The sequence below is a fragment of the Mauremys reevesii genome, linkage group 3, assembly GCF_016161935.1.
Source record: "Mauremys reevesii isolate NIE-2019 linkage group 3, ASM1616193v1, whole genome shotgun sequence".
Lineage (NCBI taxonomy): Eukaryota > Metazoa > Chordata > Testudines > Geoemydidae > Mauremys > Mauremys reevesii.
In genome coordinates this window covers 162,673,171-162,695,771 of record NC_052625.1, presented here as the reverse complement: position 1 = coordinate 162,695,771, position 22,601 = coordinate 162,673,171, and the positions used below count along the sequence as shown (strand labels likewise).

At 40.5% G+C, this 22,601-nt stretch overlaps 1 protein-coding gene across 8 annotated transcripts in view; it reads right to left on the bottom strand.

The window, feature by feature from the left end:
• DST (dystonin) overlaps positions 1-22,601 on the bottom strand; it is a 436,076-nt gene that overhangs the window by 79,787 nt on the left and 333,688 nt on the right. For 7 of the 8 annotated variants that reach the window (XM_039528295.1, XM_039528296.1, XM_039528297.1 and 4 more), the window contains 6 exons: positions 20,637-22,105; positions 6,488-6,649; positions 5,044-5,214; positions 3,056-3,222; positions 633-792; positions 59-385 (listed from right to left, as the gene is read on the bottom strand). In XM_039528295.1, the coding sequence (XP_039384229.1) occupies positions 59-385; positions 633-792; positions 3,056-3,222; positions 5,044-5,214; positions 6,488-6,649; positions 20,637-22,105 (2,456 nt within the window). The remainder of the gene's footprint in view (positions 1-58; positions 386-632; positions 793-3,055; positions 3,223-5,043; positions 5,215-6,487; positions 6,650-20,636; positions 22,106-22,601) is intronic. The other variant, XM_039528299.1, reaches the window with a different exon arrangement.

Sequence of the window (22,601 nt, the reverse complement as noted above, 5' to 3'; positions counted from 1 at the left end):
TAAAGTAAAAAATAAATAAAATAAATAAATGAATTTAACAGAAAAGAAATAAAAATACCAGCAGGTCAGCGTGTTGTTTCATGAGTGAATCTGTCCTGTAATCTTGGACTGACAATTTGCTCAGTTTGTCATGTACTTCATTTAGCCAGTTCATCAATTCAACTTCATCTTCCCCGAAAATCTGAGCATTGCAATAGGCTTGCTGGAGCAGTTCAGACCAGCTGTTACTCTTCTCTTGAATCTCAATATATCGGGCTTGGGAAGAATCTAGCTTTTCCTGCACCATATCTTTATCCTCTCTGGAGCTCATAGCCTTAAGAGACTGACCAATGCTAATGGCCATATGTAAACTTTTATTGCGAGTAATGATGTCATCTTCTAACGCCTAAATTAAGTTTTTAAAATAATGGAGAAAGACAGAAAATAAAAATGGACAAACACAAAAGCAAATACAAATGAAACTATAGAACAACAGAAATGTAATGGTTTTATTGTCAATTATAAATAAAAATGTATCAAAATTGGACTAATGGGTAAAAAATCCCCAGAGATCCCAGTTCTACTGTATTTCACAAACTCACATAAAAAAAATTCCCCATATGAATGACTCAAATGTCTGGTTTATATCTTACTTTATGCTGAGAAATCTGCTGCTGCAGTTTAGAAGTTTGTGTTCCAATGGGTTCAGAATTTGCAAGCCTTTTCTCAGTGGTGGTCAGCCACTCAACCAGGGGTTCTAAAGTTTCGTGGAATTGCTGTGCTACCACTAAGATACCTTCCAACTGACGATTCCTGTAAACATGCCAAGATAAAGGTCATTTCTGCGATGAAGTGCGTGTGAGAGATTCAATAAAACTCTTCAGCCCCTCATCACTAAAAAACATTCTACACATTATTGTAGAAGCCAGCCACAAGCTGAAACAGATACACGTCCGCAGTACAGAAAGAAAAACAATGTAAACCAACAACCATATAAAAGTACAATTAATAAGAAAGACGCCAAAAATCATATTGGCTGAACAAGAGATTCGAATACTTGGTATCTTTTGTTAATAAAATACATTTTACTGCATTCATATGCACTTGATTAAAAATAACCTAAGTCTCCATTAAGCAGAGCACTTAAATACAGGGGCTCATTTTTATTCAGAAAACTACTTAAACTTCTGCTTAATTTTAAGCACATGCTTAAATCCTATTGTCTTCTATGGGACTTACACATACACTTAAAGTTAGGCACATACCGAAGTACTTTGCTGAATCAAGACATGTTATCTTGCTCACTCCAACCTGTAAATCTGTAAGTCTTTAAATATCTTTTCAGTGATGTGGTATGAACTGTACAGCCCCAATCCTGCACTCCTGGTTCAGGTTTAAAACTCTCATTTTTGTCAGTGCCAGATTTACCTTAATATAAAGATACCAATTTTCCCCTAACGTAAGGTGACAATATTTCCAACATTTTTAATGGGGTTCTGTTCTGTTGTTCTTTATTCCACCCTTACAAAAATAGTTTTCTCAGTCCTAGTCGCCTATAAATTTCACCCAAGGCAGACTATTTTAGTGGTTTCTATTTTTAAGACTTTAGAAAAATCCATCCTGTGTTAAACATTAAGGGCCAGTTATGAATAATGGTTATTCCCTCCCAAGAAAAAGAAGTGTGTCTTTTGTCATTTTAGTTTTCAGAAGTGTAATCAAAGAATTATGGAGACGAACCTGTCTCTAAACAGATGGACTGGGCAGACTTGTAATTTGATTTGAAAATAAATTTCACCAGACTCGTATGATAATATTAAATTAAATGAGATTAACGTTTACTTCAGTTAATGAGTCATGGATCCTTGTTTTTTTTTTTAAACACAGAATGGTATAATAGCCTATTAACTGAATCTACTAATTTCTTTAAGTAATCCAGTTATTAATTATTTATTATTATTATGGGTGTACAAATGAGGGCTTCAATAACAATAGGGATAGATGGGGGCAGCTAGAAAGATTAGGGAGTGTCAGAGGAGTCCAAACAAACTTAATGCCCGAATCTCAGTCCCAATAATATAGTACACAGATAAAAGCATTTCATTGTTTGGCATTGTAATGCATAACATTATATATTTACACTCTTTTCAGTCTTCCCCAACCACCTTCCTTGCCTCTGTCTCCCCACTCAGTTTTGTGCCTTCATCCATGCTCTCTCTCATGCTTACAGCACCTTCTCTTCACCCTCTCAAGCACCAAGTGATCTCTTTTCAAATCTTCCCTCTGAAAGCACACACCTTCAGTAAAGCTCTTCAAACACTGCTCTCTCCAAAGACACACTATTCATGTTAACTTGTCTTCCAGAGTGTTATGTGTATCTGAATTTTGTAATGATATTAGAATTCGACTGTAAGTTGTTCGGGGAAGGAACTGTCTCATCTTATTTTGTCTGCACAGCTCTGAGCATGATGGCGGCACTATTTTTTTTACTTTATTGGGAGTTGAGGGAGCCCAGCCCCTTGCATAAGGAGCTCAGCAACTCACAGGATCTGGACCAATAATCCATTTCTTCAGATAACCCTGATTTGAAAATGAGAAGTTCAATATTCTCCCTCTGTAGCCACATTTCAGGATCTTAAGAGTTCTAAGAAACCATTATTTATTGAGAGCTGATTGCATGTTTTGTGCCATACAGAACAGAGAGAATGTGGTTTCTCCACCAAGGAATTTAAATTCTGCCTATACTAATGCAGATGTAGTGTTCCAGATAATCAGAAGATGTATGTGCAGTTGATCTCATTTTAGCTTTTTTAACTTTACTTTCTAAAGTATCTCATTTTAGCTTTTCAGGATAGTAAAACTTTTTTTTTAATAGCTAATGATCTGTTCAAGCTATATTCCTTTGCTTTCCTTACTAATCAGCTTTATATATATTATCATCAGGGCACAATAAATTTGACATAGCAACAAAAAAAAAGTGCTTATGAAGTCTCAGATTATGAAGTTCCACATGCTGCTTCTAGTTATCTATCCCCTGCTGAACTCATATTTCTCAAAGGAATGAAAGAATTTCAAATACCTTGTTTCAGCTTTACTGAGCAATGCATCCCATCTACTATCCAGGAGACTCAACTGCTTCAAGATCTTCACTTTATCAGCAGGTTCTGCTGACTCTGCAATTTTCTCCCCTTCTCGCTTGCTTACCTCAACGGTAGGTCTGCGGTCATCCAGTAACCTTTGAAGAAGCTGGAGATAAAGCAATCGAAAATCAAATTGCTAGGAAACAACTGAATCAACGCACAGCTGTGGAAATGTAAGGAGGCAGATTCATCAAGATCTTGTTAAAAATGCACACTCTGCTTAAAAGGACAATTGCAAAGAAATATTAGATGCTTGTATTATCATGAAAATACCAATATTGTAAAAAGAGTTCATTCTGACTTGAGCTAGTTAGTTGTTTCTCTACACGTTGAAAGTGGCAGACATCCACCAAGTCCTCGCCCCACAAAAGACCTTCCACTGTACATGAGTGTATTGATTGGTTTTTATGTGATGTGTGGCAGCCATCACTGGTGCATACACATATGGGAAAATGTCACATTTAAATGTCACATTTAACATCCACTGTATTTGCTAATGAGCGTTTATTATTATAATTTGTGTGAGCATTTATAGAAAAACTGCATGTTTGCTGAGGTTCAGTAAAGTGCAGATAACATATATAGGCTTGGAAAGATTAGATGTTTACCTGTAACTGTTGATTTCACCCTACATACGAAAGAGATGAAAACATATTTCCATTGATAATAACTGAAATTTATGGACAGGCAAAGTAAGAAAAATGCTGCTTGAGAATTTACTGCAGTTTGATTTAAGGATATTGTTTACTTTGTATATTTTGACAAGTGATGCATTTTGTGTTTTAATGAGTTATAAAGCTTTAACTTGTTGAATCTCAACATCTACTGCCATTAATTATTGTCTGCCCCAGCACTGTTTCACACAGCTGTGAACATATAAATTATAAAAATAGAAATAAAATGCTTAAAACCCATAAGTTTGTGCAACTAAAAATTTAAATCAGTAACAATTGAAAAATGCTTTAAAATACACTATTATCTGAAAAATTATGTCAAAAAATGGAATTCAACTGCTCTGATCATGCACAGTTACATTTTCCATTGATCACATGTCTGGGATTCCTGAAAATTGGGTTCACTGACATCACCCAGTAAATTAGTTTCTCCCCCAAGAGTCTTCCATATTTCTGTCTAAAACTTGATGATCTCTCTACTTTTCCCACCACTCCTTTGTTGGCTGGAGGGACTCCACCTCTCTGTCTCTGCAGTACTACAGGCACACAATGCTCTACTGCATGCTGCAACTTTGGGCTTTGTAGACTGTGCCTCTATGTTAAATATGAGAATGACTTTGGGCCATATTGGAGAATTGCACGCAGTGGTTTGGTCCATGAGCTGTATTATGCCCACTTCTTCTCTAGTTACGAAAATTCTAGAAGAGATGATAATCCCTGGAGCCCTCCTTATACCAGCACATACTATTGCCTATATTGGAGATGACCAATATTGGGGCACCAGCATTCTGGCTGAGGATGCAAAGACAGTGGGATTTAGGCGCTTACTACATGCTGCTCATGTCTAGGGTGGTTATCTCCACTGTTTGTAACACCATTTTCCAAATATTAAAATGAAAAGTCTATCCCTTCTCATTTTCTACTTCTCCATTAACCAAACATTGATTTTTATCTCCTGCTTTGTGTCTAAAATGCCTTGATTCTTTTTGTTTTAAACTTGCTAGATTTTGCATTTGCTTCCAAGTACAGATGAAGGAGAATCAGAGCCCAGTTTCTACAATGAAATGTCATACCCCTCCACATAATTCCAGAAGATATGAGTATGGAAAGCACAGCTGCATTAAATACTTCAATACACTTGATTGTAATACAGTACACTTGAGCAGATTTTCTGCTTCAGTGAAGATTGGGGATTCATTATCATCACTGAAGCAGAGAGAAAATCTGAATCTACAGTAATAAGTTTTACTTACTTTCTGTTCCTGTATCTGGGCCTTCACAACTTTGAACTCCGCAGATGGGGGCTTCTGATTGGCCACTAGATCTTCTGTATCAATGAGCCAGCTAAGCAGAGATTCAAGGGCATCCTGGAACCTTCCACAGCGAAGAAGAGCTTCTTGCAGCTGAGCAGCTCGTTGAGCCACCTGAAAGAAAGACAGAGAGAGTATTACTCACTTTTCCTTTTTCCCCCTCCTACTTCTGCCAATTAACTAAAGCTTGCAGAATGGCTCTCTTTTTTACTGTAGTGTATTTTCATTTTTATACCTCTTCATCATTGTGTAGAAGTTAATTCACATTCATCATTTTAAAATTCCACCACTGTAGTTATGAACTAGAGCACTTATCTCTTAGGCTGTGGTCTTCCATTTAAAGGAATGAGGTTGATTCCCAGTAAACTATATTATTCCAATGATGCAGTAGAAATAATACTCCTGTGTTGTACAGTTATGTTCTACAGTGATACTACGGTGAGATACAGTGGTGTGAAACATGCCTCTAGGAACTGCATATTTTACTTACAAGGGCTTCCTTGTAACAGGACTCAGCCAAGGACCCCAAATTGCACTCCACATTAGAGACAATGCTCCCTTCATAGTTTAAAAGGCATGGAAGTAGAAAACATATCCATGAACCATGGACATCTGTTGCTCCACTGCATCGATGCTCCTGCGAGGTGGAACCTGTGACAATCAGCACCTACCCTGCCTCCCACATCCCATCCTCACCTGCAGTCCAAGAACCTTTCATGGCATAGGAATGACCCAAGGGGGAAGTTGCTCCTCTGAGTAGGGGTAACTTGCAATGCTTAAAGCGCCATAAACCCTTATGTGCATTAAAGGGAACATGCCATTGACAACACATAGCTGAGCCCTATTGCCGCTTAGTGCACTAATGGAAAATGCTCAGAAACCATGGTGAATACAAACATGATAGACGAGACTCTCTGATACCATGGTGAATGTGAATACAGAAAGAATCACAGTGGATGAAGGAGAGAGAGAGAGAGAGAAGTGACTACAACATGGTTGAGAAAAAAACATGTAGCTACCTTTCCCATATATGTGTCTCACCTCCATCCCTTCTCCACACAACTTGAGCTATTAAACGCCTCCCTGCTCTGCATATGCAGAGGGGAGCAAAGAGTCCTGAGGGAACCTTTGCTGGCTAAGAATGCCAGGAATAAGCCTACAGAAAAATGGACAGAACTGTAGAAATGACAACCATACTTTGGCAGCTATTGACACAAATATTTTTAAGAAAATTACAAAGAAAGTTACTGTGTTAAGGTAACAGAATCCATGACCATCATGAACATATTTTAATGTCCTGTATTTTGAAAGATGACACCAAATAAATAGGGGAAAATACTAAACAAGGAAGGCAAAAATTGATTTTGCGAATATACAAAATAATAACCTTCTTATTGAGAGTCTTCCATCGGGTGTTAACATCTTCAAGGTCATGCTCAAGGTTCTCGGTGCTAGCATTTTTAGCAGCACTTTGAATAAGGCCTTGGCCTAACCAATTTACCTCCTGTTGTTTAACTTGCAGTGGTTCAATCTCTTCTTTCTGGAATACCTGCAGGTGGAAAACCAAAGGCACATCTGACCCATTGTTTGATAACACGTGGAACATAAGCAACTGTGATGTGGATATTGGGAGTAAAATCTTAGTCCTGAAAATTAACATATAGCTATATAGCATTATTAAAATGAAATGATATTTAGTGACGTAAAGAAAATCCTAAAAACAATAAATGCCGTTAAAGTTGAAAAAAATATACGTTGACAAGTACACCACCAACCAAACAACTATAGTACTCTACCTCTAAAAATCAAATGCTGTATTTTGTTTAGAAGGTGATTTCATGTAAAACTAGGATGTGAGCAATCACCCTGGTGTGATTGCAGCTGGGATACTGGGACAAATTCAGCCCTGGTATAAATAGTGCAATTTCCACAGTGCAAACGTGCCTGCCTTCATGAAGCATAATTAGGATTGACAGGTGTCTGGTATTTGACTGGAACGCCCAGACAAAAAGGGACCCTGGCAGCTCCAGTCAGCACAGTTGAACAGGCTGCTAAAAGTCTGGTTGGCTGCAGCGGGACAGGCAGGCTTAGTGCCCAGTGGCTCAGCGCAGTTTCTGGGAAGTGGCAGCATGTCCCTCTGGCTCCTAGCCGGAGGGGCGGCCAGCAGGGCTCCACACGCTGCCCCCAGTGCCAGCTCCACAGCTCCCATTAGCTGGGAATGCTGAAGCCAATGGGAGCTGTGGAGCCGCCGCTAGGTGTGGGGGCAGCGCACAGAGCTCCCCTGGCAGCCCCTCCGCGTAGGAGCAGGAAGGACATGCTGCCACTTCCTGGGAGCCGCGCGGACTTCCTCTGTCCCCAGGAAATGCCAGGGCCACCTGAGGTCAGCACCGACCGGAGCCCACACCCCAAATCCCCCTCCCCTGCCCCAACCCCCTGTCCCAGCTTGGAACCCCCTCAGGCACTCAAACTCTTCCCGTGACTTCTGCAGTGGCTGGTGCACCTGCTCAGAGGCAGCTCGGGCAGCCCCTGCGCCAGGTGCACTGACCACTGCTGGGGCAGTCTTGGGCCACCATCCCCGTCCCCTCTGACTCCACCCAGAGTGCTGGCTTCGCAGTTCCCATTGGCCGGGAACCACAGCCAATGGGAACTGCAGGGGCAGTGCCTGCAGGCGAAGGCAGTGCACAGGGACACCAGGCAGCATACCCCCCCCCCGCCCCAAGTTTTATTCACGGGTATTTTTAATAAAAGCCATGGACAGGTCATGGGCTGTGAATTTTTGTTTATTGCCCGTGACCTGTCCCTGACTTTTACTAAAAATACCTGTGACTAAAATGTAGCCGTAATTATTATATAGGACAGTTCTGCAGATTGCATGGGCTCTAAGTAGTTCTCTCAGTTCTATTGTCTATGATTGTATTTAAGCTTTGCAGAACCAGACTATTATCATAGTAATACCCAGTGTAAATTCAGGCTAACTCAATTTATTTCAGTTGAATTACTCTGAAGTGACTCCAGTGTCAATGAGTTCAGAAACTGGCCTAAAGCCCCCGAATTAATTACATAGACAAGTGAAAAATAACAGAAGAACAAACAATGGTAAAGAATGCTCAACTTTTGACCCTAAATCCTTCTATAGTGGCATTCAGCAACAGTTTTGTTTTAGGTTTAGTGCTTTCAAAGCAACCTTCTTCAGCTTCCTGAAGAGCAGGAAGCTCTTTCAGCATACCAGTTACTCTCCTTTTCTGGCACTAAGAACCCCACGGTGAATTATGTGTTTTAAAGACACAAATATCACGTGGCGGAGCAAATTTCTATGTGCTTGAAATGCCACTGTAGAGGCTGCAGAAAATACACTGAGCATCTGCAAGAAAGCACTGGGGTGTATGCATACCTAGGGTTGAAATGCAGAAACCGTGGTATTACCCCCCACTCACACAAGCAAGCCCAACGCAACCTCAACCACTAGGCAACTCCAAGATCGCCCCCTCCCTTCAACAGCCACTTATATAGTATCTAGAGATATAACACGTATAGATAAGATTGACAACATTGCACATATCCTCACTCTCCCATGACACAAACTCTCTCTCGCGCACATGCAGGATGCGCTTGCGTGTTGGTGTGCAGACAGCTGCTGTATTTTTAACAGTTTTGATCTGTTATCACTTAAACTGTGAAGTGGGAGCACTGCAGCATCTTTAGCTGGACACAGAAACTTTTAATATTAGATATCCCAGTGTATTGTGGTTAGAATGCAAATCTTTAGACCCAGGGCAGATTAAATTATAAAAACCCCCCGGCAGATTAAGTTATTTTTCTGGCAACTGGCAAATCCATAAAAAAAATCGGCCAGGTCGGTCCAATACCAGACAGTCGGTAACCCTTCCAAGACACTCACCTTCCAAGACCTTAATCACAATGGCAAGCAAACTACAAACTTTGTACAGCAGTTTGGTGAATATTTACAACTAGCAACAAGCTCGCTGTTCCCTTTTACTGCGAAATAAGGAAAGTAGCAAGCATTTCTTCCTACTTTGGGATAACCACTATAGATATATATAACAAGGACCTCCTTTATATTCCAAAACTCCTTATCTTTCAAAGGCAATACAGTACAACTGATGGCTGAGCCTTTTGCCCTAACTTGTCCTTTAAAAACATCTCTTTGTAAACAATGTATAAACTTAAAATAAATTAAAATGATCTTTGAGGGTAATTTACCAGAACGGTTCAGCAACAAACCCTGAAATACTTCAAACATCAAGCAGAGTGGGCAGAAAAAGATTACAGACTTGATAAACACCCCTTACTTATTACAAAGCTTTACTCTTTACTTTCTCTCCTCATCCACCACTCAGAAAATGTTATAAGATCTTGTGCTTGTAAAACACTACTGTAACTTCAGATCCACTTTTTGGCACTCAGCTTCGGGAAAAAGGGCTTCAGTACATGCAACAAATCTTCAATCTATGTACTTTGGAAACCACAATAATCTGATACCGTTATTTGTACCTTTATGAGTAAGACTGGTCAAGCTGAATAAATCAGGCAGAACTGTCACTGAATGGCATTGCCTTTTACCACAATTTGTGTAAAAACTGAATGGTAACATCAGTGCACAGTGGAAGCATTCCAAATGAAGAGTAACAAACACCATCTGGACAATAATAGCCATGCACCAAACAGCTGGAAGAAATCAGCCCTGTCAGAAACTGCCCCTCATTCTTTTACTAAAGCGAGCATCTCATCAGTTTCTGACATCTTGTAATGTGCTAGGCAAATTATGGTAGTAACCAGATTTTCTTAGTAAATGAAAAATAAAATTCTAGATGCAATAATACTTTATAAAACTCTGCCAGTCACTTTGATGATAACAAAACAAACAGTTTTTGGCCTTTGCTGCAATGATTCCAAGACCCTTTTGTTTTGAATTACCTTATTAGACAATAGACCATTGCAGACTGTATCCAAGGTTTCTATGTGGGTTCCTGTAGTCCAGACATTTCTTTTCATTCTCATTGGGTTAGCTTGTAGACAGTTTATGGTATTATCTAACTCCTGTTCCTGAGCAGAAAATGTTGTTTCCATTGAATCTGTATGTGTTATATTAGATTCCTCTGCATCAGACAAAATCTCATATTTTGCTAAATCTGTGTCGCTAGCATTAACAGCAATACTTGCATAAAACATGCCTAAATGCTGAGGTGCTTCATCCCCCTCTATCATGGTGACATGTGTTTTCATTTCTTCAACTTCAAACTCATTTCCCACTTTTCCTTTGTCTGTGGTAAAATGGTTTTCTCCATGACCTTGGAGATGTTCTGCATCTGATACGATGTCCTCTTTCAAAGAACTCTGCGAGTAACAACATTTGGTCCCTGTCTCCTCATTTTCACATTTCTGAGGACTACTTTGCACTATTTTTTCTGTTTGTGAAACATCATGTAAAGTCCATCTGCAGCTCTCTTCAATAGGGGCACTACTACAATCAAGCAATGGGATGTGCTGTTCACTACTGGAAATAGCAGGAAAAAATTGTCTAAATTGACCTACTGCATGGATATATTCTGCAGAAGATATACTTCTGACTTGACTTTGCTCTCCTGCTAATAATGGGTCTTGTTTTTCTTCTCTTTCTGTTGGAGGGCTGCATAGACCAGAGTCATCCTCTTCTGAGGTGAGGGAATTAGTGCCCCATTTGCACTTGCCTGCTTTTGCTATATCTGATCTATCAGCAGTTTCAACAAATGAGCATTCACTTTTATTTGCACAGTCTGCAAAATTGGGTGGAACAAACATTCTCCATGATCTCCTATGTTCTTTCTTTTCTGTGTGAGATTTTGTTTTGGGTAATCCAGCCGTTCGAATTATATCACTGTTCAGTTTAAGTGCATCAAATATCATTTTTTCATCTAATTTGTTAACTTCGCGACCTCTGAGCTCAAATACACTGGAAGAAGTAAGGGCACCATTGGGGCACAAAGTACTAATATCCAGTGTTCTATGACTATATGGTAAAGTCCGATCTGTGAAATGTCTTGAGGAGAGGCTGCCTTTGGAGCCTGAATCAATCTGTTCATTCAGTCTCACTGTGTCATAGATTGACCTCTGAGGAACGTAACAGTCTTCAATATTTAGATCTTCATCTTCTTCACCCTTCCCTACACAAGGAGGATTCTGACGTAAACAGTCTGGCCTGCTAAGCGGCTTCCCCATTTTGAAAGTATTTACAGAAATATACTACTATGCCTCTGCTTTCAGGAAGTGTGACATATAATGAAAAACATGAAAAACATTATTGAACTGAACAACTACAGACAACTTGCCTTTAGCACATATACAAAATCTATGTCATAATTTATGAGGTGGTTAAGGTCATAATCAGTGCAAAAGCAACTATAACTTTACAAGGCTGTGATTTATTTAATATTTATTCCTAAAATATAAAGTGCTTTTGTAAGTAAGGAGCAGAAGTCTGTCAATATAACAACAAAACAAAGCAAAAACCCAACAGTGTTTCAAATACGCATAACATTCCACAGAATGTTCCATTTCTTTTTGCAGGTCAAAATTTGTCTCTTAAATCTCCAGATTAAGCCTTCCAAATGAATAAGCATTATAGTAGGCAGCACATTATCTTCTGTAGGTGACCGATTAACTGTAATCCATTTAAATGGTTTGCAGAATTCCATCTCCTTTTATAAATGAGACATGGTACAGAAGCTTCAAAAGAAAGATCCCACAGTAGCTGTGTACAGTTTAGACCAAGGCACCAAGAAAAACTTCAGGGAAAAATAAGTTAAATCCAGAATAGTAAGAATAGTAAAACAGTCCTTTACTTTTTTTGGCAGTAGCTATAAATAACCTTAATCTGAAAGGCGGTGTATTTTCTTCTTGTACTAAGCTTCTTTGTGGCGTATTCAGAAGTTCCAAAGGAAAACAGTTTTCTAGGTAGTCAGGCGAATGCAATCAAACAGCCCTTTAAACTAGTAATTAGAAAAGCAACTTTTTCTTATTCATTTTCAAAATATCCTCCTGGAAAGTTGTTATCCTGTTTAAGGCAACTGCAGCGCAGAATAACTACAACATTTCTTTTCCTAAGGCACAGCAGATTTATGTTCCGTTTAAAATTCAGCACGACTTAACTATAAACCGTAGTTGGCAGACTGTGGTCACCGTTTTCTCTTCATTTTGAAGTGCAGCTGTAGAGAAGAAGGCATAAAAGGAAATCCAACAATGAACGCTTGCATGTACCATCCAGTGTAGCTGATAAGCTTTCCAGCTCTCCCTGGTTTCTTACGAACTGACAGGCATCCTCCCAACACCGAGCTTAAAGAAACACCCTTTTTTTTCTTTAGGCAACATCTGCTACTATCCCATTCGTTCTCAGAGTATTACTCTAGCCAAGCATTAGTAGGTGCCTGACCTCTTAGCTCTACCCCCTTATGTTTTCTGCCCCACATGACTTAACTTCTTAAGTCATCTTTTCACTTTTACCATTTGTCTTGTCTCTGAAACAGACTGAGCTGTTTCAGTGGGAGGAACCTCCAGACTCAACATACCAAACTATAACAAACTAGCTGGTGATGACATCATATAAATTAGAATGCACTCTTTAATTGTGGAGGACCTGGTTTGCTTAGAAGCACAATGAAACACTGTTAATTAATTCAAAATGTTGAAACTGACATGGCACAGCTTAGCTAGGTAACCTGACACCACACATACCAAATTTCCAGAACATTTTTTCAAACAGCCAGAAACAGCACTATTTTGCTTAATTATATAAAAAACAGTCCAGTGCAGTATGTCGAATTAACAGAAATCAAACCTCTCATTTGTTCATCAAGGATTTCTGGTGATGATATGCATAGTTTTTAAGCACAGCCTGCAGTTCAACACACAACCCAATAGTGTCACCTTTTAAAGGGATACTGTTATGTTAAAAATTAAATCTTTATATGTATCTTTATCTGTTTTACTTATAAAATCTGAAATTATAACAAAAATGTTATGAAAAAATCCAATTTGACTTTATTTAGTCTGTCTGTGTACAGTTTTTATATTTCACTCAATTGGAAAATGGAAATAAATCAGCATCAATTTCAGCTTTTGTTTCTATTCATTTTCACTTTCTGACTCTCATACAATTGCACAGTGTTGCAATGTCTGAGTTGCAAATGCTAGATGGGGAACTTTTAAGTCCGAAGAAAAAAAAAGCCTATCTCTATTGAAACTAAAATAAAAAATAATGAAAATGTTTATATTAATATTAGGGTCCTGATTCCCAAAGAGTTAAACTGGCATTAAAGAAACTCCTACATTTTGTGTCTAAACTACCTGACAATGTCAATTTAAAACAAATGTAAATCCAAAGAGGTTGGAGATTGGCACATAACACACTGATTAAAGAGGTTATGTACATTACATGCTGCTTCTTCATTAGCACTAATTTGCATACTAATATTGATCAGGGCCCTATACTGCTCTTGATATTTGGTATCAATTTTAGTGAGAGTTTTAATCATAGATAAAGGGCAGCAGATGACATTTGGTATTAAAACTTAACAGGGCACTTCCAAAGTTTTATTATATAAGCACATTAGGAAATAAAAACATTACATACATTTTTGTTATAAGGGCATTTTAAAAATAAGAAAAAAATGTCATATAAAGATATACACCAAAAGGTAAAAGGGTATGAAACAAATTCTGTCCTTTTTCTTTCATGCATTTTGCCTTTTTTTTTAATAAGTACAGGTATCACAGAAAATAAAGTCTCCAGTGCCCATAAAATTAAACACAGCCATGACATACTAAACTATGTCAAAGAAATATTTATCTTAAGACTGAAGTCTCAGGTTTCTCTAAATTAGAAAAATGTAACCTGCATGGCTACTCTTCTGAGGTCCCATCAATAGTGTGTATTCCCACCAGACCACAAACAAAATCCCACTGAATTCAAAGGGAGTGGGACCTTCTTTAAAAGGGCAGAATCAGGACTGGAATGTCCAAGTTTTGATTTTTCAATGGAAAAAATAGTAATACTTTATGTGAACATTTCTGTAAAAGGTTTTCCCATTTTTTACCAGCTAAAATGAACACCTTTATTGAATAACCTAATGCTACATCCATAAGTATTAGTTACTTTCTCGTGTTGTTGTTTTTAGAAAATTAGATTGATTAATAATCAAAACACAATTCTTTACCCTATTTTTTTTGTTTACTCATACGTTGTAAAGAGAGGTCAACCTTATGAAAGGGATCTATGATGTTTTATGCAATATTTGCAAATCAGTACATTAAAAAAAATCCCTGGATTTTAACTGTTTAGTTAAATATATGAAAATAAACCTCAGATTGTTGAGTAAACACTATCTTGCTTCAATGTAATAGTCAGAGAACACAGTCGACGCAATAAGCATAAACCAATTAAACTCTTAGTTCAAGCTCATCAACAGGAATATTCATCAAGGTTAAGATTCCTATGAAGTCCAATTAGAAACCATCCTTTTTTAGGCACACAGTGCAAATATGAAGGAAAACCTTTAATAGTTGCACTACTATTGTTCTTGGGGATGGAGGAAGGGAGGGGAAGAACCATCCAGTGATGAAAGCTAACAACAATTCTATGTATTTTCAATGGAAAACTGGGAAGGTTTGTTAATTAAATTAATGAAGCATTTTGGAAAGATTTCGAGGAGTGTAATAATTTGATAGTTCTCTGAATGAGCTTTTTATTTTTGTTTTTTAAGATGGGACCTAGATATGAATTCAGATCTAAATGCTAGAAGTTCTGAGTGATCCCAAATCCAGGAGGTTGGTTCAGGCTCATCTCTAAAGTTTTTTTGTTTTATTTTTAAAGAAAACAGAAAGTAGAATCAACGTAACTAAATACAGCAAGTCCACCTACTGGAATTCCCTTTTGTTTCAGATCCATTCATTGCATCCTTTATTTGAAAACAAAAATCTGTGTCAAAGCTGAATGAAACAAATGCCATAAAGCACAAAATGCCAGCTACTGTAAGAGATTAAAACAGCTTCGAACAGAAACACCAAATTATTTGTTGTTGCTTTTTTAATCACTTTTCTCTGAATACCAACAAGGATCTTTTTTCCCTGTTTTATAGTCACTGAGCCAAATTCTGCTCTCAGTTACACTGATGTAAATCCAAAATAACTCTTTCTTGGTTTATCCTGTGAAGCAGAAATTCTGGTACTGCTTTCTAATGAACTCCACTAGACTTTACACAACTGTCATACAGAAAGCAAATCTTTCACCCAAAATGTAAACATTTCACATTAAAACTACATGATTTCAAGTTAATGCAAGTCATACTTCCATTTGCAAATGCCGGTTAAAGTTGGTGGTACCCATTTTGGATATCACACTACACAGTGACTGAAATGAGCAGACTGGCAAGAGGAAATACAAATACAATGAGTTTTTCTTTAACAATTGTGAATTTTAATATCAGATACCAAAAAGTATCACAAAGCTCTATTCTTTGCTTGCAAAAGTTGGCCAAACCCCAGAAGTACCTTTTGGCCCATTCTGCAAGATCCTTCCATCAAGAGTGTAAGGAGACCCAGAAGCACATTTCTATGAGACCACAGAAGCTAAAGTCATAAAGAACGAGACAGTGGTTTTGCAGCCACAGCTGCACTTCAGAGGAGGTGACAAGATGTGGATGTGCATGAAAGTGCAGCACCATTCAAAGCAGCTGCTGCTGGATCCATTCTGCCTATGGATTGCTGAGTCAGGGAGAACAGCCCTATGGGAGCGTGCTGAGGACAACCAAGTACATCAATTGAAATGGTGCAGCTTACATAGTCCACAGTGCCAGCCCTAAATATTACGGGGTGTGAAAGGGGACTGAGGCATGGCCATACCTCTGCCCTGCCTAGTCAGGTTCATCTAATCCTGCTCCCCCTCCCGCCAGACACTGGGAGTCACATGAGGGGCACCAGACCCAACAGCCTTTTTCCACAAGAGGAGCAACAGCAGCAGTCCAGAGGAGCTTGCAGGAGCAGACTGGAAATCTCCAGGCTCACGGCTCTAAGCACCAAGGAAGCCTTCTTGTTCCTGCTTCCTCTTGCCCTGGACCAGAACCAGAAGGTCCTGCCATGGGCACCAAGCCCAACAGCTTCCCATTTCCTATTCAAAATTTGTGTATGTAACCCCACCAGCAGTGCGAAGGGGCTTGCAGAAAGGGTAGGACCTTTGGAAATCTCCCTAAACTGCTGAAAACTTTATAATTTTTTAGCAAAAATTTTCAGTGTTTGGTTTTCAGACATAAAATCAAAAAAATCTGACAGAAGCAGACACCCACTTTCTGCAAAACATTTTGTTTACTCAAGGAATAAGTTTTCCAATAAAAAAAGTATTGATCAAAAAATTCCAACCAATCCTAATCTTCATTCAGGTCTGTAATTTAGGCTTCTTTTTCTTCTTATTTACTAATGCCACTGGTTGTTGGCCTTGTCCTTCTCTAACCAGTGCAACCCTTGAACTGCCCAGCTTCACTCTCTCTGCCCATTCTTCTTACCCTACTTTCTCCCTTTTCCCTTGTGCATTTCCTCTCCCCTCAAATTTCCTAATCCCGGCACCCGCTCACCTCTTATTCCCATAATCCCTTCATCTTTTCCACAACTCTTCACTCCCACTTCAATGCCAATGTGTGCCCACCCAAAACCAACTAACAAATGTCAAACTAATTATTATAAGTAAAACAAATATACAAGTTTACATATAAAATTTTAGCTTATATCTCTGTGCCAGCTATCACCCTGAGCAGATGCTTTATTTTATCATAGAATATCAGGGTTGGAAAGGACTTCACCTCAGAAGGTCATCTAGTCTAACTCCCTGCTCAAAGCAGGACCAGTCCCCAGACAGATTTTTACCCCATTTCCCTAAATGGCCCCCTCAAGGACTGAGCTCACAACCCTGGATTTAGCAGACCAATGCTCAAACCACTGAGCTATCCCTCCCCCCATACTCCTTTATTACACTTTTTCAGTATACAAGCTCTTCAGGGCAGGGACTCTGTCTTCCTCCACGTCTGTATAGTGTCTTTCAGGTGTGGAATGCTCCAGGCTGCATTAGCCGGTTGCTTCTTCCTCTCAGGGAGTACAAGCACTGGCATTTAGGCTGCACCCTGAAGGTGAAGGATTGCTTGTGCCTACCTATCACACATCTGTTCAAGAGCAGCTATAAGGTGTTCCAAAGCTGCTACAGCTGTTCTACAAGTGTACCTGCTGTTCCACTGTAGTGGTATTTAGCCCACTGGCCCAGAGAAGTAAAAATGACACAAGGCTATCAGAGTGCAAAAAACAAGACCTGGGGTACTATTTTCTAGCTCTCTTATTTTTGGACTAGTCAGACTGCCTCCACGTGAGGGCCCTGCTTGTTCGGGTTTGTACCACAAGGTGTAGACTTTTGGTGGTTAAAGAAACCTGGGGCTATATTTAAATGGCTACCACTTTTGAAAGAAGCAGAGATTTGGAAATATCCTATAGATCAGCGGTTCTCAACTGGGGGTCTGTTGCCCCCTGGGGGGCCTCAAGCCATTTCAGGGGGGACATGGGACACCACAGCTGGAATCCAGAGCCCAAGCCTTGGTGCCCCCCTCTCCCTGCCATGGGGCTGAAGCCAGGAGCCCCGGTGCCTCCACCCTGGCACTGAAGCCAGGAGCCCTGGTGCCCCGCGCTGCGGAGTTGAAGCCGGGAGCCATGGGGCTGAGCCCCGAGCACTGGTTGCCACCACTCCCGCAGCGCCAAAGTGGAGCAGTCCTGAGGGCAGCTCCGCCCCCCGCCCCACTTTCTTCTCTCCCCACCCCTTGAGGCGGAAAGCCGGAGTCGGCAGTGCAGACAGCTGCTGCTCTGGCTCATGCCATGGAGCGGGCCGCCGGGTTGTGGCTGCCTGCTCCTCAGCTCATGCAGCCAGTAAGAGCCGCCCAGGCAGGGGGCCCAGCTCTGTGGCCAGCAGAGCCCTTGGGGAGCAGTGACACAGGGGAGCCCTCCTGGCGCACAGCCCCTTGCTCCCCCCCAGGGCCGTCCTTACCCATACGCAAAGTACGCAGCGTAGCTACCCCCTCCCTGCACCCTGAGCTACCCCCCTGCCCGCACACAGCCCCTAGCTACTCCTTGCACCCTGAGCTACTCCTCTGCCTGCACCCGGCCCCAGCTAACTCTCCCTGCATCCTGAGCTAACCCCCTGCCCACACACAGCCCCTAGCTACCCCCTCCCTGCACCCTGAGCTACCCCCTGCCCACACACAGCCCCTAGCTACTCCCTGCACCCTGAGCTACTCCTCTGCCTGCACCCGGCCCCAGCTAACCCTCCCTGCATCCTGAGCTAACCCCCTGCCTGCACTCGGCCCCAGCTACCCCCTCCCTGCACCCTGAGCTACCCCTGCCCACACACAGCCCCAGCTACCCCCTCCCTGCACCCTGAGCTACCCCTGCCCACACACAGCCCCAGCTAACCCTCCCTGCACCTTGAGCTACCCCCTGCCCACACACAGCCCCAGCTACCCACTCCCTGCACCCTAAGTGAACCCCCACCACACACAACCCAGGCAGGCTGGTTGGTCTGCTAAGGTGATTCAGGGCATGGAGGTGACGCTGCCTCCTGGACCCTGTCGTGTGGAGCTGGCCCAACCACCGCCAGCCTTTGCCCTCCCAAAATAGAAGTCAAACTATGCTTATCCCCGAGGGCGCAGCCCGTCCTGGAGCCCCCAGTTTCCCCCCTCCTGCACTGGGGCCTGGAGTTTTTACAGCATGTTCAGGGGGGCCTCAGAAAGAAAAAGATTGAGAGCCCCTGATATAGATCACAAATCACAGCCCCAGTTCAATTGTACCAATCTAAGCAATAGTAATCACAGCGTAATCATTTTGCTTATGGTTTTCCAAGTGTTTTACTAACATTGTTCAAAGAGAAACAATTTGTTTCTGTTTCTAAATTGATATATACTGGTCAGTTCAGAGTTGCATACAATTTTAATTCTAACAATCTACTAGAATGTTTTCACAATATAACTATTTCAACACTTTTGTATGCATTTATGCATTTTGAAAGATCATAGTTTACAGAAGATAAAGTCAGCAGTAAAACTAAAACTCTCATACTATGCATGTAAAATGAATCCGGTTTTATATCCTGACACTGTTTTGTTCAGTCCAAACAAACAAAAAAGCACCCTCTGCTGGAAAAGGTGTACAATTACTTTTCTTCAATTCTAGTCCTCTTTTTGAGAATATGACTTAGTTCATGTTATAGAGGACTGTTTTATGATAAAGTAAACCAGAGCAAGCAAGGCTAACATAAGTCATACAAACTTTGGAGTCAATACTGCATTGAATTTGAAACCATATGTTGCAAAGCTAAACAAGAAATTCAGAATGTTGCCATACTGTCACTAGAAAATATATGATCTTTTAAAACACTGTTGTTTATAAATATATGATTAATATAATGTTCCATAGCCATGTTTTTCCAAGGCTACCCACTTTTATACAGCTATGTGAGTGCTGAAATATCATTTGCTGAAGTTTATTAATAATAATAATAATATTTTATGTACCACCTTTCATCACAAAGCACTTTACAATTTATATACATGCAACATCACTGAAATGCAGCTTTTTCTGACCTGGACAACAGCCACCAATCAGAACAGAGTACAACTGTACATAGAAGTGGGGAAGGGGATTTTGGATAAGGACTCCAAGATAAACCCCTAATTTTATGGGAAGAAAATGAGATTTTAATGACATTTCCTGAATTAATTTGCACAAGATTCCAACTTAGCGCTGGCTAGAGTGGTGGATGTGGTTTGCAGATGTTTGCAGAAGAGAAGAGGATGCTAGTGGAGCCTAGCTGGAGGGACAGTTGGAGTGAAAGGCTGGAATTGAGGACAGAAGGTCAGAATAGAAGGAGGAAACTAGAGCCCTTACCCTGCAAACACTTATGCATATGCTTAAGTGTACTACCATGACTAGTGCCACTGAAGTGATGGGACTACTCATGACGGTAACGTTGAGCACATGCATGTTTGTAGGACTGGAGCTAACTGCAGCCATGGAGGAGAGAGCAGGTCCATGTGGTGTTTGGGCAAGTCTAGTGAAGCACCTACCTGGAAATTGTGTGGAAGTCAGTAAGCTAAAACCTCTTAGGGAAGTGAGGTGGGTGGGTTGCATGGATAGGGAAATAGGGACAGTGAGAACCACTGGAGCCTGGAGAAAGAACGGATCAGGGAACAGGAGTTGGAGTGCAGGAATGGCAGGCTGGGCTGCAGGGGGATTAGAGTTCACCAAGATGTGGCAAAGAGGAAAGGCAGGACCTGAGGAAGGACAGAAACAGCAGCTTCGGGTCATAGTCATGAGACTGATGTGGAGTAGGAGCATTTCTCCTTTGAGCTCCAATCTTAAAAGAACCCCTTTCACAACATTAAGTGAAGGATTACAGAGTGTTCTACTCAGAAATTGCTTTGTAGTACAGTACTCTAATAATAAGAAAGCGTTCTTCCTACCTTGAATATATTCAGCTGTTGATTAATAATGTCTGTTTCCATTCCAACAGGACCTTGAGATTCTTCATGTTCTTCAGCTCCCCCAAGCAGACTGGAAAATTCTTTTAACTTACTATAAAACTCTTCAATACGACTAATAATTCCTTCCACTTGGTCCTTTCTGGCTTTTGCTCTGTCCAGTAACTTATTGCATTGTTTACTTAAAGCCTCTAAGTCCCTTTTTATACCAACAAGATCAGGAGACGCTTCAGTGGCTAACATCATTTTACAGGTTTTATTGGCATTTTCATTACTTGTTATAAGATCTTCCAGCTTTTTGAGGAAATTGTTGATATCCTCTCTTTGTGACCGCAGAGTGTCTAGATCTCTTCCTGCTGGAGCCATGCTATCGAGCTCATCATCAAACTCTGCAAACTGAGAAAACATCTCTCTGATGTTGTTTTGGAAATGGCCAATTCCCTGAAGTTTGGTCTCTAAGAATGAACACTTGCCTTCAACCTGCTGGCTGACTGTACTGTATTCTTGCTCTAAAGACTCAGCTTGCAACAAGAGATCAGAAACACCTTCTGAATTGGAAGCTTCTACCACCAGTTCTTGGGCAAGTTTTTTGGCCAAGTCCACATGAGGCTTTAAAGTTTGAAGTGTTTTCTGCTGGCTCTGCAACATTGTCAAGTGCTTGTTACTACAAGCCTGGGCTCCAAGAGCATCATGAGCTTCTAGCTGCTCTTTGGCACTTTTAAGTTGCCTTTGGGTTTCTCTGGATGATTCCTGAAACTCTTTTAACTTTTGTGCCATGTTTTCCAAGGACTCCCTCTTACTATGTAATTGTTCTGTGACCATATCCACTTTCTGGTTCAATGCCACTTTCTCTTCTGTAATGCTTTCTTTATCTGTTTGACTGGCATTGAGCAAACTGTCGGCTGCATTATTTAATAATTCCACCATGCTATGGTGTTTGTCGAAGTCCTTTTGCCAGGCCTTCACCTGAGCAATAGAATTCTCTATTTCAACAGGATCTATGACAATCTTTACTTCAGACAGGTTATTTTGGCACTTCTCTATCCAGGGCTGCAGGTTTTCTACATGTTCTTTGTACTTGAGGGCTTTCTCCAAACAAGTATTTAACTTATCTTGCCTTTCTCTTATTTGCTTATTCATTTCATCCCAGTTACTTTTGAGCATGCCAAGCTGAGACTGCAACTCTGCCCTGTCAGCTCCTTGAGTCTTCTGTAGGAGGCTTTCACCTTCTGCAACAATTTTTTCATAGGAACTAATCTGGTCAGACAAGGTCTGCTTAAAATCTTTCTGCTCTTCAATTAACGAATGCAAGGACTCAAGCTTGGCCGATACAGGGTGAGCCTGGTTCAGTTCTTCTTTCTTTTTGTCCAGCCAGGTCTGAAAGTCCTTAGACATTTGTTGGAACTGATGAGAAGTAGCATATGCTGATTGAAGTTGCTGGATGTGATTAGCTGCAAGAAACAAAATAATATACAGTGTCATTTTTACAACTAGCTACTGACCAAAATTGTGGTGAGTAATTTTCTAACCAAAAGAAAATATTTTTGTTCTGAGTAATATATATTTATTGTAGTTTGCCCAATTAATTTTATTACACATCATTCTTCATTAGAAATTGCTGGTTAACACGGAGAGTCAAATTTCAGACAAAATAGTGTATAGGATAATAAAATGTCTCATCAGAAATAAACTACAGAGGTCTGAGGCTACCATGATGCAGAGAGTTCTGCAGAGCCAATCATGACAAAAAAGCCCCACACCAACGGGTAACCAAGCCTACAGAGTGCATCAAAACCTGGCAAGATATCTGAGCCCCACTGATTATCATGATTCATAGAGTTTAAGGCAGGTAAGGACCATTAGATCATCTAGTTGGACCACTGGTATATCACAGGCCATTACGTATCACCCTGATATTCCTGTATTGACTTATATTTAACTAAAGCA